Here is an 18,776-nt window from a genome sequence, read left to right on the forward strand (position 1 = left end):
GCTGGCATTCATTAAATATTCAAATAATGAATGGCTAATTAGACCTTTCTCCTCATTTTCCTTTGTCTTTCTACCTTCTCTCTCAGTTTTCTTTCCCCACCCTGTTCCTCCCACCTCCGTATCTTTTCTACCCATATTCTCTTCTCTTTCTGATCCTTTATCATTTCTCTTGCCCACTTTAACAAAAACATCCCTCTCCCAAGCAGCTGAGATTTGTAATAGTCACACACTGCCTTTTTCAGTCTAGGCAGGCTACAGGAAAGACGAGGGAATAAAGACGGCTCAGGACCAGGGCTAGTGTTTTAAAAAAGGGGCTAGGGACTATCTAAGGTTGCATACCTGGTCAGGTAAGTGCAAAACTCCAACCCAGGAGTATGTGATACCAACCTGGTCCTTCCCACTGTATCAAGTTCCTTTTTATTGACTCTGTTCACCCCAGTGAAAGGCACAGGCCAGTGTTCCTTACTTCAGGGCCCGGCTCTCCTGCTCCTCCTACAGTAATGGTCAAGTGTCCAGGTAGGCTGGCTGATATGTTTGGCCACCAAAAACTGAGCAAAGGCCCTTCCTGAGGGCAGGGGATGTGATTAAAAGACGCATAAGGCACGGTCCTTGTCCTCAAAAAGCCCTTGGTCTCTAGACGGCTGCAGACATGCACCATAGGATCACAGAAGGGTATGAAGAGACCACGGGCAGACAGTAGGGAGCTATAACCCCAGAGAGGGTGAGGCTTGAGCAGAATCTTGCAGGAGGTACCAGAACTTATTGAGTAGACAAGAGGGAGAACCACAGACAGAGAAAAGCAACATGGCCCACAGGCAAGAAAGAAGCATGGAGCCACCAGGCAAGGTTCTTACAAATGAAAAGAAAATGTTAATGTATATTATAAAGAGAGAGGTGCTTTTTCAATCCACGGCATTGCATCTTTATTTCAAAACTACTTACGCTACATAATCCTGCTCATCTTCCGCCTGAAAGTGATATGTTCTATTATCTAAAACAAAAAAAAGAAAAATAAGTGAAACCTTAGAAAGCAGGGTACTTTCAAGTATAACACAGATTTAAGTTCCTGGAAAGAAAACCAACCCAGTAAAAGTAGAACTTTAATATTATTTTAGTTTTACACCATTATGTACCAGGTGCCTTGTGTATATTATTGCTAATCTTCACAAAAGCCCTATCTGTTTCTCATTTTACAGACAAACTGAGGCTCCAAGAGGTTCAGTGACTTACACAAGGTCACACAGCAATAAAACAGCTACATGATTCATTCTGTCAAGATTATTTTTCTTAAGTGCAACAAGAATACAATGAAATAACCACAAATACCATGCAAACATCTGACACTGCTTTTGAATAAACAGTGAGGAGAGGGGAAGGTTCTATTTGATCCAAATGGATTTCTATGACAAACTGGAGAGTGACAGCTAATTCAGTATTTTCTGTTTCATTTTCAACTCAACTATTACTGTTCTTTTTTTTTTTTTTAAAATCCTCCTTTTCAGAAATGATTCATTTACTGTTCCCCATGTGTTCTGAGACTTAACCACGGGGTAGCCCCAATAACCCCGACACTAGGAATACTATGCCCCAGATGTTGGGGCTGCTCTCTGGTTGAATCAGGTTGCAGGAAGAAAGGCTCAATCTCTGCTATCCATGTAAGGGAAGGAGTGGCCTAACTTGGATACTCTGGGCAGGGTGTACATGAGGGAAGCTCTTTCTCAATATATTCAGGTCAAACTAACACATCCTGAGCACCTCCTGTGTGACTAGGCTAGGCAATCACACCCTTTATCTCCCCTGGAGAGACAGACAGTGTGTATGTCAAAGAACACGCCATGCTTAATATTACAGCTCATGACTGTCATCCTAATACTTTGGGAGGTCAAGGCAGGAGGACTGCTTAAGCCTAGGAGTTTGAGACCAGCCTCAGCAACATACAGATCCTGCCTCTACAAAAAAATTAAAAATTAGCCAGATGCGGTGGCATGCACCTGTAGTCCCAGCTACCTGGGAGGCTGAAGCAGAAGGATCACTTGAGACCAGGAGGTGAGGCTGCAGTGAGCTGTGACTGAACCACTGCACTCCAGCCTGGGTGACACAGTGAGGCCTTGTCTCAAAAAAACAAAAACAAAAACAAAAACAAAACCCCAAAACAAAACAAAACAAAAAAGAACATGCCATGGGTGGCAGTGCCTGAGAGCTTTGGCTGAATCTCTGCTTTATTGCTGTGTGATCTTCTTTAGGTCACTGAACCTCTTGGAGTCTCAGTTTTTTCTTCTCTAAAATGGAAAACCGATAGGGCTTTCGTGAGGATTAGCAATAATGTATATAAGGTACCTGGCATGTAATAGATGCTCTATAACTGACAACTATTATTAATAACCTATAGATTCTCATAACTAGGGATTCTTGGCTTTTTGAAGTCATAAAATAATTCAAAATTTTCATATTTGTTTCTCATCAATAACTCAAGAAATCTCTTGGTAATGAAAATCACAGGGAATCTAAACTTCATACAGATGCTGCAGAAGGCAGCTTCGACTACACCTAAAGAGCCTCATGACTGATTTTATCTTTTGGGTCAGGACTGTTCACACAACTGCATCAGAAGGGTTTCAAAGGGCAGGAAAATATTTCTGTGCTTCTATATATAGGTCATCCACTTTGGCTGTGGGTCTGCCTTGCTGGGCTGTGATAGAGAAGGAAGGATACTTAAGATTAGTGTTGCAGGATTTCAGGATATTCATGAGAGTCACTTCATTGGCACTGTCATCCTCTCTTTACAAAGAGGTGTCCTCTCAGCTACAGTGTGGGTCGGTAAGCATACCCATGGGAACCAGTACAAGCACAGGTAGCTGGCCTAGAGGAACATCTCCCCCCAACTCTTTACACACTGTGAGGGCACAGGCTATAACCGGCTGTGGGGTGGGTCGCTCATTACACTCTCTCATCACAGGAGAAGAGCAAACTCTGAACCATGAAGTAGAAGGGTGACAGGGTGCAGTGCCATCAATTCATGGAGGTTGAAGGCAGTTCTGCTTGGAAGGAAGGAAATGATTTTTCCTTTAAGAGTTAGATTTTGCAGGGATATAACTCTGGGCAAATGTGTTGTACAGATATAAGGCACATCTGCATTCCCAAGTCTACATCTGTGCTTCTTAACCACAGGTACACATTACAATCACCTCAATCACCTAGCAGCTTTTTTTTTTTTTAAACTACGTCTGGGCCTTATACCAACAACTATAACTCAGTAGATCTAAGACAGAAAATGGGAATACACTTAGAAACATCTGTCCAAGAGGATAAAGCTGTGTACTCACAGTCAAGCATTGGTCTAGTTCAATGTACAAATCCTAGATTCTATTCTATTGCTGGTCAGATCTGACACTGCTATGCCTTGTCAACTGCCAAGTAGGCTCAGTGGAAATTAAGAGACCTGGGGCATCTTTCTAGAGCAGCGCATGCAGGAATAACAAGAAACTGTTCCAATGCCAACTATGAGGAGTCCCGCTTGGAAAGCTGCTGACCTGGAGAATGGAAATGTGTAGGTGTCAGAAGCCACGATAACCAACTCAGAGAGAGAAAAAGGACTCACGTGATATCAGGTCAAAAGATTTTTTGTCTTCGGCATTAGGTTTTACTTGGCAGGTGAGAAGGTTCAACTTAGCTGGTTGCCTGTTAGACTGGAAAAAAAGAGAAAATAGAGAAGTTATATACAGCTCCACTCTCTTGTCTGCAGGTTCAGTGCCCTGCAGGGCAGGTATGCAGTTCACAAGGCCTGCTCAGTGATACAAAAATACATTTTCAGCAATGAAGAAACAGACATCTGAGCATTGTTCCAAGTTTGCTGCCAGAAGACAACAGATCTGTAGGTTTCTGCCCTCAAATATAAGCTGGTAAGTTTAGTACAGTTTTATTTATCTCACTTGAATTCTGAATCTCATTAAAGATGGAAAATAATTAGGTGTCCTACTAAATGTCTTTAAACTGTGCATAAATATCCTGGTGATTTTTCAGAAGAGAATAAAAAATAATCCACCTCACTTCCAATGAACAGTGGGCATGGTCCATGGAAATGCACCTTTCTGGAACCTGCACATACCTAAGCACCAACAGTTGGCACTTTTAATGCTGTATCTTACTGCGAAACGTAGCTAAGCTATATTTCATTTATTCATTCAAAACGACCCCAGTAATCAATCATCCCCAAATTGATCTCCCAGGTATCCATGGATTCAACAAATTTTGGTTGTGATGCAAAATTTACATTACTTCTCTCAGAAGTACAATGACAATTACTACCTGTGAGGCAATGCTTAATGAACCCCAATATCTAGAGAGAGAGAAAATTTGGTAAGGATTTCATATAACTTATCAGCAAATCTCTTGGTCACACATATAAAACAGACCCTACAGTATCTAGATAGTCACGCTAACTTAGGAATCTCACCACATATTCACACTGGTCAAAACACTCTCCTGCCTGCCCATGTCCAAGGTCACATGCTGGACAATGGCTGATACTAGGATCCCTCCTTCCTGCAGAAGCTGACCAAGGAATGAAATGTTTGAGTGCCTGGGCTGGGCTGTGCTCGAACACAAGAAGCCTGGAGAAATAAGCAATTAAACTCTTTAGTTGGATCTATGTCTCTGTTTCAATTGAGAGCTGTGGTTCTGAAAATCCTAGTACCAGGAGCATCTCCAGCTGAGGAATTAAAATTTTTAGGGAAAAGAGAGGGGGAGGGAGTTAGAGACAAGTCACATCGGTAAGCCTGAAACAACAGAGATGGCATACAAACAAGACAACTTCAATGACACACTGCTACCTCTCTTAAATAATAGGCATTAAACAATTTCTATTTATCTTCCTGTGTTCGCTGGACCATTTTTCAAGATCTTTCTCCCTCTATGATTTCAATGAGATTACACACAGAAACAATGCCCTTTGTCACGTATCTATCTGTTCCAAAGCAAACTGCTTTGGGGGAGGAAGTAAGAGACCCCAGGGGATTCCGTGTTCAGTGCATGTACCTTTGATTTAGAAATGGAACCAGAAGTCAAGTACAAGAGAATTTTGCCTAAGAGGAAACACTGCTTGGGAAGATTCCTATACTCCAGAACTTGTCACCAAACCTAGAAGGGGAGGCAGGAGCTTGTGGGCCTGCAAATTTTTCTTAGAAAATAGCTGAAGAGCCGGATGAGGTGGCTCAGGCCTGTAATCCCAGCACTTTGAAAGGCTGAGGTGGGCAGATCACCTGAGGTCGGGAGTTTGAGACCAGCCTGACCAACATGGAGAAACACTGTCTCTACTAAAAATATAAAATTAGCCCAGTGTGGTGGCGGGCACCTGTAATCCCAGCTACTCGGGAGGCTGAGGCAGGAGAATCGCTTGAACTTGGGAGGTGGAGGTTACAGTGAGCAAGACAGCAGCACTGCACTCCAGCCTGGGCAACAAGAGCAAAACTCCATCTCAAAAAAAAAACCAAAACAGCTGAAGTTTGGGTTGCTAAAGGCCTCAGACTCCAAAATCAGAATCTGCAGCCACAAAGCAGGCTTAGCTCACTGTAAAAACAACTGTTAGTTCTACATCTCATCTTTTTGGATGTTGATAAAATTACTGACTTTCTCATATAAATGACAACAGCATATGACCACCTGAAAAGGCAGCGACCCAGTTAATGGTAAGGACAACTCTTGCTATGTTATTATGTTCCAATTTGGAAACCACATTTAAAGAAGGATGCAGAAAAGCTTGGGGAGATGAAGAGATGATTAAAAGGGTGGAAAATGGAAACTCTGAAAGTGAGTTAGAGGTGTTATTTAGTACAGAGGAGGGAAAGCTAGGGGGTGACTTAATGACCATCTTCAAGTATATGCAGGTTGTTACTGGGAAGGTTGGGCAGCTGTTTTCCATTAGCTCAGATGAAAAGAAATGCACTCCAATTGTAGAAGATGATTTGGGCCAGACATAAGGAAGAACTTCCCAAGCTTAAGTTGATTATGCATAGTAAGAGGTTTCAGGTTTTGTAAGTAGGGAAGGACTGCCTTTGAAAAATGTAATAATTTTTAAGCTGACCAGGGGTGGTGGCTTGTGCCTGTACTCCTAGCACTTTGGGAGGCTGAGGCAGGCGGATCACTTGAGGCCTGGGGTTTCAGACCAGCCTGGATAACGTGGCGAAACCCCGTCTCTACTAAAAATACAAAACTTAGCTAAGCATGACGGTGCATGCCTGTAATCCCAGCTACTCAGGAGGCTGAGGCAGGAGGATCACTTGAGCCTGAAAGGTGGAGGTGTAGTAAGCCAAAGTCACGCCATTGCACTCCAGCCTGGGCAACAGGGCGACAGAGCAAGACTCCGTCTCAAAAAAAAAAAAAAAAAAAAAAATTAGTACTTTTTAGACACTATTCACATTTGAACATGACAGAAGGTTAACTTTATTTTTTAATTCTCCCAAAATCTAGGTTTCTGCGGTGTTTCTGAACAATCTTACCAACAGATACAACCAAGAGTAGATATAAATCTTAACAACAAAAAACAAAAAACCATACACTCAGCTGAGTATTAACTGCATTCAGGCAAGTTAAACAGCACCATTTACCTCTCATTTCTTTCTTTTTCTTTCTCCTTTTTGTTTTTATTGAGATAGGGTCTCGCTTTGTCGCCCAGGCTAGAGTGCAGTGGGGTGATCATTGATCACTGCAGTCTCAACCTCCTAGCCTCAAGTGATCCTCCCACCTCAGCCTCCCAAGTAGCTCGGACTATGGATGCACACCATCACACCTTTTTTTTTTTTTTTTTTGGTATTTTTTGTGGAGACAGTTTCTCTCCATGTTGCCTAGGCTGCTCTTAAACTCCTGAGCTCAAGCGATCTGTGTGCCTCAGCTGGGATTACAGGCGTGAGGCACCATGCTGGCCTCAGGTCTCACTCTCATTTCTTTCTTTAAAAAAAAAAAAAAAAAAAACTTTTAGGTTTGGGAGTATATGTGAATGTTTATTATGTAGGTAAACATAGGGGTTTGTTGTACATATTATTTTATCACCCAGGTATTAGGCCAAGTACTCAATAGTTATCTTTTCTGCTCCTTTCCCTCATCCCACCCTCCTCACCTCTCATTTCTAAGCAAGGACTATTTCAAAGTATTTTGCTGATAAGTAATTTATACCGTTTAAGTCATTCCATGATTGACCCACAACTTCAATGGTGATGACGTATGATGTTTATTCTCTTAGAAGTGTGTCAAATCTACTAGACCGACTTTTGCTATGTTAACATGAACCACATTTGACATAGGCACATCTTGCCTACCCATAGTGTTCTTCTCCAAACTAAGCTGCCAGTGAGGCACTTGACAAATGGCCATCATCCCAAATGTGACTTTGAGGAGCCAAGTATGCATAAGTTTTGACTATCTAAGCAGCTGACATACCCAGTGCTGACTGAGTCCATGAATACCAGAGGGGAGTGGTATGTTCCACAGAAGCCCAAAAACCAAGGCATTTAAAGCACAGAAATCACTACAGTAATAATTGTAACTTCAGATGTTTGTATAACTTTCCAAAATTTCAAAGCATCTTCTTGACATTCAGTACTAATTTATAGGTATATTGATTAAAGATGGTATAATCTTTCTTGGGATTTCAGCAGACTAAAAGTGAAACTGAATGATTTACTCTGGGCTACACCACAGTGGAACAGTTTAGGAAATGCTTTCATATTGTTTAAGTACAGGAGAGAAAAAAGAAAACAAAACAGAAGAGAAACTCTGCAAATGTCTATGTTTCTACTGAGTCCTTGCTGTTGATTCCCATTCTGCTCAGAATAAACACACATCAGCACCATGACCTCCAGGCACCAACTGCAGGCCCCTTCTCGCACTCAGCTCCTGTCACTCTGAGTTGTTCTTTGGCTGAGGAGGGGCACTGGTCCCTCCTGCTGCTCACACTCTCCTGCAGGCCCTCTAGGACTCTCATCAATCAGCACCTCCTTAGAGCGGGCGGTACCTGGCCTGACCACCTCCCTATGATGTTCCATTCTTATACACTCTGCTGTATTTTCTTTCTGGCTCTTATCACTCCTTATTTGCTTCCTGTCTTCCTTCTCACTGAGGACACACACATTTTTCTCATTAAAATGTGTTTGGCACACATCAGGTACCAGCAATATCACGGCTCATGGCAGCCTTGACCTCCCAGGTTCAAGTTATTGACCTACCTTGGCCTTCCTAGTAACCGGTACTATATGTGCATGGTACTATATGTGCACGCCACCACATGAGGCTAATTTAAAAAATACGTATTTTTTAGAGACAGGATCTCACTCTGTTGCCCAGGCTGGAATGCAGTGGTGCAATCATGGCTCACTGCAGCCTTGAACTCTTGGGCTCAAGGCATCCTCCTGCCTCAGCCTTCCAAGTAGCTGGGACTACAGGCATGCCTCACCATGCCTGACTAATTTTTAAAATTTTTGTAGAGACGGGGTCTTGCTTTGTTGCCCAGGCTGGTCTTAAACTTCCGGCCTCAAGTGATCCTCCTGCCTCGGCCTCTCAAAGTGCTGGGATTATAGCCATGTACCACTGTGCCCAGCCCTCAATAAATACTTACTAAATTAATGACTACATTCCAGGCATTTTATGTCATATGCTATCTCATGTACTACCTACCCTAAAGAGGGAAGTCTTTAGTTTCTTTTACTAAGTGAAGAAATGAAGGCACAGAGAGGTTAAGTAACATTCCTAAGCTCTCCCGGTGAGGAAATGGTTTGGATGGGTCAGAGCCCCCACTACTTCTCTTCTGCGTTCACTCTGCAGTCCAGCCTGGAAAGAAAGTAATCTGATATAGCTTGGGGAGTAACAGCTGGATGCCCAGCATACAAGAACATTTCCTCCTGATTACAGTAAGGGTTAGACGTCAATAAAGCAAAAGCTCCAAAGATTAATTTCTATTTTAATATCTTCTTGGGTTATATGATTCTCCTCTAAGTACTTACTTTCATAATTGGGAAAAAGAGAAATTTTAGAAACCACTTTGAAATTCCTACTTACTCATTCATCATATATTTATTAAGCCTCTACCACATTCCAAACACATCTGAAAAACACACGGTCCATGACATTAAAAATCTGTGGAAACAGACCTGACTGCGTATGGGGCCAAGGGAGCCCAGGGACCTGAGCTCAAGGGTGTGCACCAAAGAGGCAGGCAAGGTTCCACACAGGCAGCCTTAACCTTCAGAGAGGACTTGGAGGAGGGAACACGGACAAGCTGGGAAGCGTGAGGAGCAGGTCCAAAGGTCTGGGGCATAGGAGGGGATAAGCTGCAGGAGGTGACATTGAGCACACAGGAAGGGAGATTCTGCATGTGACACTAAAAAACTCACATTCCCATCCACGACTCTGGCAATCTACTGGAGAAAATGGAGTGACCAGTTAGATCTGCATTTCACGGGGATGGTGGTGGGAGAGGTAGAGGAGGCAGAGAGAGGCTGAGAGAGTAAGGAAGATAAGCAATGAAATGAGGAGGGCCTGAATTAGAGCTATGTACAGTAGTGGTGCTGGTGGCCAGAGGCTTAAGACAGCTAGAAAAGGAGGCTTTTAATGCATCATTCCACAAGTAACCTTTACGTAGTATGTGAATTACTCAGTCCAGGAACTTGAATGGTGAGTGGAGGGAGGAACACGTTGTTCCTGAAGGGTCTCTTGAGCAGCATCTCTGTCAAAAGCTACAAGAGCTTCTGTAAATATTGTTATGACACGTTTCAAAACTGACGATTCTACAACTCTGTTCCTTCAAACTCTGAGGCTTGTCCTTTTATAGGTTTTACTTCTCATTAAAATAAAACACATTCATAGAAGAAAATGAGACAGAGATAGTACAAAGAAGAAACCAAACATTAGTTGTTAATCTCACTTTTACATGCAGCAATAATCACTGTTAATACCTTAATTTTACCAAGATGTGTGTGTCTTTTTTTTTTTTTTTGACATACGTTGGTTCAACTTGTATATACTGTTTTGTAAACTGTTTTTCCCAATTAACAATATACACAGATGTCTTCATTTTACGCCCCCTCCCCCACACACCCTCAGACAAAAGGAAAACCTATTCAAGTTTCTGAGTTTTGAAAATGTTCCAATCAGGAAAGCTCTGGGTACATTTCATGAAGAGAAGTGATGAAGATATCCCTCTGACATAATAAAAAGTAGATGTTCAGCTAGGAAAATCATCAAACGTGTAAGTAGAAATGCATGCAGAAACAGAATACATTAATTCCAATTAATGTTTCTGTGTTTCCTAAAAGAAAATAAACACCGCACATTTGTCTTTAGACAGCTTAGTGTGCATCATGGTTCCAGTGTTGTTGCTGGAAGTGTAAAGTTGTTAGCACAGGCATATTTCTCAGTTAGCAGAAAACAGCTGCTACTGGAATTAGTACCCAGAAATGAAATTATTTCCTCCCATCATCTTACTGAATTGCTCTGCTTTACAAACAAGAAGTGAACATAATTAAGTACTTGGAAAATAGGCCTGACCCATCCAGGATGAGGCTGACGAGTGGAGAGAGGTAAAAATGACAAAGCTCTCTTCACTTCCTATGCTAGTGCCTGAAAGCAGAGCTGCTCAGACCATTACGGTCATTTCAAAGTTTTCATTCAATAAATATTTAGACACCTACTGTGCCCTACAGGGACATACATTTTTGGCATACGATCAATAACCTCAACAACCCCCTGGCAAGAAATTAAGGCACCTGCTGAACACTTACCACTGCAGAGAGATCTTATCTCCAGAATTTTAGCAATCAAGACTATTGGCTTTTGACCTTCCAGACAGATAAAAAGGTAACAGTTTTTTAAAAAACTGAGCACCTAAACTGCTAGGTACATTATATGAATTCTATTATTTAATTTTTGCAATGACTCTGTGAGTTAGGTACTGTTCCCAAACCCATTTCATAAATGAGGTAACCAAGGATCAGGAAGGTGAAGTAAACTAACCTATGTTTCACAAAAAATAAATGCCAAAGCTGAATTCTGAACAAATCTCTTCTCACTTATCACACTGTTTCTGTCAAGACAAGCCCTTGGAAAACTTACAAAGTCAGTCAAAATATGGCTTTACTGTTTTGCCTTTTCTGGTTCTTACTGCCCTTAAATGGCCAGTTCCCTCATTTTCCCTCCAGATGCACGTTCCAAACCCCAAACTTACTACTCTGTGGCCAAAACTAAAGCTCTCACATCCCTTGCATGATCCTTCAGACAGCGAAGAAGATAAGTAGCGATTATCTAACGGAAGTAATTCATTCTAGAGTGGATGACTGAATTCCCTTAACCCTCCCAATCATTTTATTAATTTTTTTGTCAAACATTTATCACTGTATCTCCCAACCATTTTAATAAAAGGACTCATTTCCAGTTGGCATGTATATGTGATAAAGAAATATTTGAAAACGGAGATCTCCAAGAAAATGTCTTTTCTTGCAGCCAGGAATCTGTTACCTTACTTTTGAGAGGATGTTCCACTCAAATCAACATTAAACAATCAATGCTACAATGCAAATAGAAAAAAAGAGCTTACTGGGGCTCCTGCTAAGACGCAGGGCTGATGTTACTGTATCCAATGAATGTGCTAGTCATCCACGCAGACACTTCTGCAAATACATACTGAGAACCTACTATTTGATAGTATATAGAGTTTGGGCCAGTACAGGAAGAATTTTTAAATTCACATTTCCTATTTAACTACAGTGGCCACTTTATGTCATGTTTTCCAACAACGGTACATAAAACAAAAACCTTTGGAATATTTGTATAAAATGCATTAATTTGATAGTAAAACATCTGAGTTGTGTGTTTTTTTTTTTTTTTAACGGAGTCTCACTCTGTTGCCCTGTTGCCCAGGCTGGAGTGCAGTGGCGTGATCTTGGCTCACTGCAACGTCCACCTCCTGGGTTCAAGTGATTCTCCTGCCTCAGCCTCTCAAGTAGCTGGGATTACACGCACGTGTCACCACACCCGGCTACTTTTTTGTATTTTTAGTAGAGATGGGGTTTCACCACGTTAGTCAGGCTGTTCTTGAACTCATGACCTTGTGAATGGCTGAGACAAAATGTGTTTGAGGCTTTTATCAGCCTCACACAGAAAGGGCAGTCTTTAAAGCAAGGGCATCATCATGTTGATGAGAACACAGCATTTACTCATGCCGGGCTCCATGCCATGTGTTTTACATATACTTGCTCACTTAATTCTCATAACCACCCTACAACTAAGTACCACTATTATTACTATTTGAGAGATGAGAAAAATAAGGCACCAAAAGGTTAACTCTGCCTTAAGGTCACAGCTATTAACAACAGAACATTAGGTCAAAGTAAAACTTTTTTTTTTTTTTTTTTGACATGGGGTCTTTACTCTGTCGCCCAGAGTGGGTACGGTGGTGTGATCTCGGCTCATTGCAACCTCTGCCTCCTGGGCTTCAGTGATCCTCCGGCCTCAGCCTCCCAAGGAGCTGGTATAACAGGCGTGCACCACCACACCTGGCTAAGTTTTGTGTTTTTTTTTTTTTTTTTTTCTGTAGAGATGGCGTTTTGCCATGTAGCCCAGGCTGGTCTCGAAGTCCTGGGCTTAAGCCTCAGACTCCCAAAGTGCTGGGATTACAGGTGAGAGCCAATGTACCTGGCCTAAAACATTTTTAAGAAATCTATTATTTCTTATATTAGGAATGTGGGCAGGAAGTAACATGATAGCTGATGTCAAACTGCAGGTTCCTTGGTTTCATAGATTCAAATTTGTAAATCAAGACTTTAAAAAAGCCTTTTTACCCCTTAGTAAAAGTAAAAAAAAAAAAATTTTTACCCCTTAACATATACCTTCGTATATGCTAAGAACCAACAGCATATACTGCAACCAAATGGTCACACTTTATAAATTTCTGGGCTCTAAATTAATGAGGTTTTATTCTACTCACTTGTCTACTAGAATTAGAATCACACTGGAAGCATGCAAAATAACACACACTGTGTCAGACCTCCAAGGCAAGGTTTAAAAACCTCAATCCTCACAAGCTGTGAGTCCTGTGGTTTTGATCTGTAACCTCTTCTATATTTTAATTCTTCAATTTTGTCCTCCCTTCTTCATTTATGGAACACGTTCCTCGAAGGAGTTTCTACTAATCTCTGTTCAACATGAAAGCCAGAGAGATTTATTTGGCAGGTCCTCAAATCCTAGGCAGTATCAGCACCACGACACCCTTGCTATTCCAGAGGATTTGCCAGACTTAAAAATCAAAAGTGCATTGCTTGCTGTCTGCTGAAGCCCAAATGAGAAACTGCTACAAAACACCTGACTTTAATGGAGCCGCATGCTGGGAACCGAGGTTTCTTCCAGTTTGGAGGCAATGTAATACTCTGTTGATTTGGAAAAGGAATTTATTCATACTTTAAGGTACATGGTAGAGTGGAGGGAAAAGTCTGATTTTGGAGGCAATCAGATCTGGGTTTGAGTCTAGGCCCAGGCACACATTAATACTGCCATGAGCAAGTATCGTGGCTTTTCTGAGTCTCATGCTATCTCACCACGATGAGGGAAAACAATGCCATCTCTGCTGTGATAATGAACTAGGCAATGCTTGATAAATGTCTGGTGCTACACTTCCAAATGGGAGGCAGAAGAGGCTCTGGACTTTACCTTCTTGGGTTCATATCTGGCTCTAGCACTTAATGTGACTTTCAGGCTTCCTCCTCTTAAAAAAGGAGATTAACAGCTACTTCCTTGTGAAGGTGTTATGAAAGTTAAAAAAGAAAACATATGTAAAGTGTCTAGCATGTAATGAGTGTTCAATAAATGTCACCTACTTTTATTTTGAGACAGGGTCTTGCTCTGTCACCCACCCAGGCTAAGTGCAATGGCATAATCATGGATCACTGCTGCCTCGACCTCCCACTTTCAATCCTCCTGCCTCAGCCTCCTGAGTAGCTGGGATTACAGGCATGTGCCACCACACCCAGCCTTTTTTTTTTTTTTTGGTAGAGACAAGGTCTTGCTACAATGCCCAGGCTGGTCTCAAACTCCTGGACTCAAGTGATCCTCCTGCCTCGGACTCCCAAAGTGTTGTTGGGATTACAGGTGTGAGCCGCTGCACCTGGACAACTATCTTTATAATTACTAATTATTCCCAGAATATCTCCTCTGATGGTGTCCACATAACTGATACATAAAATTCTATTACTATAATTTTCCCTTTAGATTAAAGCAGTATTCCTTGTTAAAATGCAATCACCTCTGGGAGAGTTTCCCAATAAGTCACTAAGGTTCAAATAGAACATCAGATCCTGTCTAAGGTGGAAGCTCTACGGAAGTAAACTGAATGGGCATGGGCAACAGGCAGCGTGAGGAGGAGAAGAGGAGTCTAGGGCACACAACCCTGGTAATGTGAAGACACAGAGCATGCAAACAGAGGGACTCCAGGCACACAGGGGAGAATCAGAAAAGAGGTGAAAGAACTCAGTAACTGCGCACTTAAAACACTGAGACTGGCTTTGAAAGAAGCTTAGACCTGCCCACTGCTCTGACTTTACTGTTTCATTTATTAAAAGGGTACTGAACTAGAAGAAAGAGGTGGTAAGAACTGACTTCAAACTGGCTTACGTTCTGAGGTCCACAATCCAGTTCACAAAGTTGACAAATATCACTATCACTGGCTTCAGATTTCTGAGTAACACACCTCTATTCTAGCCTCTCTATATTTTAACAGTAGCAAACAATGGTGGAAGGACTCAGAGGGTCTCTGCTTTGGCTAAAGTTGAAGTTACCCGGTTAGCAATACTTGGGCTTCATCTCTAGATCAGTTAAATCGAAATCTCTGAGGGTGGAACCAGGTGATTCCAATGTACCGTCACGGATGAGAATCACTGGATTCATGTGGCCAATTGCAGCCCCCTCTAATCACCTGCAATGGTTCATTCAGATGCAAGTGATGAGAGTTTTCATTTGCAATCAACTATATACTGATGCTTCTAATATGTAATCTTGTGACTCGAATAGTGAAAAGAAGAACCTCCACCAGGATTCAAATAGAGTAAACGTATCTGCTGCATGTTATTATTTTGAAGAACGACCTGTAAGACTTCAGCAGATATATTTCTAAACTTATATTTTATAGAACTTGAAGTTGGGAAGCCCTCTGGTAAACATTTGTCTTCAGGTTCTGCATTTGCAATGTGGAAGACAAAGATATTCCACAGTGACCCTTAGTTCTGGAAACAGCGCAGCTTATTGTCATATGTCCAAATAACATTTTCTATACTGGAACAACTACATTTCTTTTGCCAGGGAACATGGCTGTGGAGAAGGTTCAACACCAGTGCCCTTGGACCTGCGGTTGCACTCCCTTTATTAGAGACACGGTCCTGCTATTTTGTCCAGGCTGGAGTGCAGTGGCTATTCACAGGTGCAATCATCACACACTGCAGCCTTGAACTCCTAGCCTCAAGTGACCCACTGGCCTCAGTCTCCCAAGTACCTTGGACTACAGGTGCACACAACCATGCCCCACTTGCAGATGTATTTTGAATTTTGTTCAGGAAAGTTAACATCTGGTCTTTTGTTTAAAAAAGCGAAGTGATGTTTGTGAATTCTGGTATCCAGAATAAGTACATATCAACAGCTTTCAAAGAGCGTCTTATTTGAACCTCTGAACTCTTCACAGAGGGTATGGAAAGTGATATCATTTCCACCCTTATTCAATTCTCTTAGGTCCCACGAACATACTGTCCAGTCTCGTGATTTTGGCCCATTCTCTTCCCTCTAGTGGGGCTGCTCCTTGCCTAGCTTTATGCTAAACTATCAGAAAAGCCTTCCCTGACGACACTAAAGTAGCTGCTTTGTTTTCCATTACAACCTGCTGCTCACTTCTTTTATGGGACTTATCCTTTGTTTATTCCAAGCTCCAGGAGGGCAGGGGCCACTAATTCATCACTGCTTCAATAGTACCTAGCCTAGAAAGGAATAAAAAAATTTTAATGGGCAGGACGTGGTGGCTCACACCTGTAATCCCAGCACTTTGGGAGGCCGAAGTGGGCGGATCACGATGTCAGAAGATCGAGACCATCCTGGCTAACATAGTGAAACCCCGACTCTACTAAAAATACAAAAAATTAGCCGGGCGTGGTGGCGGGCGCCTGTATTCCCAGCTACTTGGGAGGCTGAGAAAGGAGGATGGTGTGAACCTGGGAGGTGGAGCTTTCAGTGAGCCGAGATTGCACCACTGCACTCTAGCCTGGGTGACAGAGTGAGACTCCGTCTCAAAAAAAAAAAAAAAAAAAAAGTTATGGGTAAATTATGCCCATTTTATATCTGAGGAAAAACAAGGCTCCAAAGGCTTAAGTTACTTATCCAAGGTCCTACAGTTTTTTTTTCCAGGGGTTTGAGCCTGGGTTTAACTGGTTCCAAAGTTCACCCTTTTACAACTGACAGTGTTGTCTTCTAATCTGCTGGAGGGAAGAAAAATATTCTCATTCTCTTTTTAGTGACAATGAGGGTAAAGATGTGGAATCAGAGGACAGCCCAGGACAGCTCTGAAGGTCAGTCACAGAAAACAAGGTTACTGAATACATTGCAAAGAAGAGAGCAATCCATTTTGCAGGTCTCTTCCTGTTTCCTGTATATGCTTTCAGTGCTTCTTTTAAAGCCCTGGCAGCTGAATGTTATCTTCAGGGCTCTGGATAGGGCAATAGAACAACAGACTTTAGATCCAAAGATCCAAAGGAAAGGGAGAAGAGACACATCCAATTCTTGCTTTAGTGAAATGCCATGGAGGTGACAGAGCTGCTGTTAATCCCTAACAGGCAGAAATTAAATTTCTATGAGAGAAGAGGTACCCCAAATGGGCTCTGTAAAGTACACTGAGCAGTAATGAAAATAGCAATACAAAAGAATTCCAATGGCCAGGTGCAGCAGCTCACGTCTGTAATCCCAGAACTTTGGGAAGCTGAGGTGGGCGGATCACTTGAAGTCAGGAATTCCAGACCAGCCAGGCCAACGTGGTGAAACCCCATCTCTACTAAAAAATTAGCTGGCTGTGAGCGGCGCATGTCTGTAGTCTGAGCTACTCAGGAGGCTGTGACATGAGAATTGCTTGAGCCCAGTGAGTCAAGATGGTGCCACTGCACTCCAGCCTGGGCAACAAAGGGAAATGCTGTCTCAAAAAAAAAAAAAAAAAAAAAAAAAAAAAAAAAAAAAAAAAGAATTCCAATAAACCACAGTTTAAAATGGAAATAGTTATACATTAGAGAAGTAGTAATAATAATAGCTGACATTTATTGAGCACTAATTCTGCCCTACATTCTGTTCTAATTATTTACAATCAATAAACTCATTTAATCTTTACAATCACTTACGAATTAGGCCTTATTAATAGCCCCATTTTATTTAGATGGAAAATCCTCACTAGAGATTCAGTGTCAGGGTTGAAATTCAAGTCTAGGCAGTCTGGCTCCAGGGTTTCATATGCTGTAACCCTACCTCAGCTCCCTGAGATGACAACAGCTACTAAGTTTAAGGAACACTTATTGAGGTCCAGGTTCTACAAAGTTTTAAATGCATCATCTTACTTAATTCTCACAACATGGAAGACAGGTACAGTTATTCTGTTTTACAAATGAGTAGTATGAGTTAAGTAGCTTAATAAAAGGCACATACAATAAGATGCTGAATGGGCATTTACTGCAGATAGACTCAAAAGGATGAGGTCTGACTCTCCCTCTGTTTAAAATGATCAGCCCATCAAGCAGGTGGACACACACACATTATCCACCTAAGAGGTGGAACATCTAAAGAGGCCAGCTGGATTTCCAACCCTTTTGAGTAAAACACCAGACCTTAATGAACTTCTGTGGGCTATTAAAAATACTGTTGGTGTTGGCTGATTGAGAAAAAAGTGACTATAAATTTAATAATTGCTGTAAGTGTTAATCATAAGGGCATCTGAAGACATCTGAAAGATGTAATACATTATTTAGGCAGTTTCAGATTCAAATATAAATTCTTAGAATACTTGCATTATCTTCATGACTAGTACCCCTCCTCCTCCCTTCCTGGAATCCCTTACAGCCTTCTCTACCCTAAGACCCCTGACTAATTCAAGGAGTATCAAGGTAAGGCCAAGGTAAGGAGTTCCACTGCAAAGAACTGTTATTCACGAAACTTTCAAAGACCTAACAACAATCTGGCATCTGAGGAAAAAAACCCTATGATACAGGAGAAAGAGTATAGGCTTTAAGCCTGGAAAACTGGTCCAGCTATTTACAAACTTCATGACCCTTAGCATGAGATTTAACCTCTCTGAGCTTCAACTATAAAATGCAGTCTCATTAGAAAAGTATTCACTGAGCACTAAGTACATGTCAGGCAATATGTTAGGTATTGAAAATTCAAAGCTGAGTAAGATGAGGTCCCTGCCTCCTAGGAACTTCCAGTATGGTGGGAAATGAAGATCGTGATCCTATCTTGTAGGGCCATCTTGAAGATGAAGTGCAGGGTGCATTCTAAGTGCTCCACAAATGGTAGTTCTCTTTCTTTTTACAACCCATTATTTAAACAGAATGTGACACTGTGGTTAATAAATTCAGGGAGCAGGGTTTTTGAAGAACATAGCTGCTTATATTTTTGAAATTGATTTTTCAAGATTACTACAATAAATATGTCAACTATAATTCCTATACTTTCTGTTGTAATTTGTTTTATGATATTTATATTATAATGCTTTTAGTTAGAAAAAG

The 18,776-nt window shown here is 41.6% G+C and overlaps 1 protein-coding gene across 8 annotated transcripts in view; it reads right to left on the minus strand.

Moving 5' to 3' along the window:
- ASAP1 (ArfGAP with SH3 domain, ankyrin repeat and PH domain 1) overlaps positions 1 to 18,776 on the minus strand; it is a 396,678-nt gene that overhangs the window by 86,888 nt on the left and 291,014 nt on the right. For all 8 annotated transcript variants that reach the window (XM_065519634.1, XM_045399283.2, XM_005564080.4 and 5 more), the window contains 2 exons: positions 3,599 to 3,686; positions 943 to 991 (listed from right to left, as the gene is read on the minus strand). In XM_065519634.1, the coding sequence (XP_065375706.1) occupies positions 943 to 991; positions 3,599 to 3,686 (137 nt within the window). The remainder of the gene's footprint in view (positions 1 to 942; positions 992 to 3,598; positions 3,687 to 18,776) is intronic.

This window comes from Macaca fascicularis, chromosome 8 (assembly GCF_037993035.2).
Source record: "Macaca fascicularis isolate 582-1 chromosome 8, T2T-MFA8v1.1".
NCBI classification, from domain to species: Eukaryota; Metazoa; Chordata; class Mammalia; order Primates; family Cercopithecidae; genus Macaca; species Macaca fascicularis.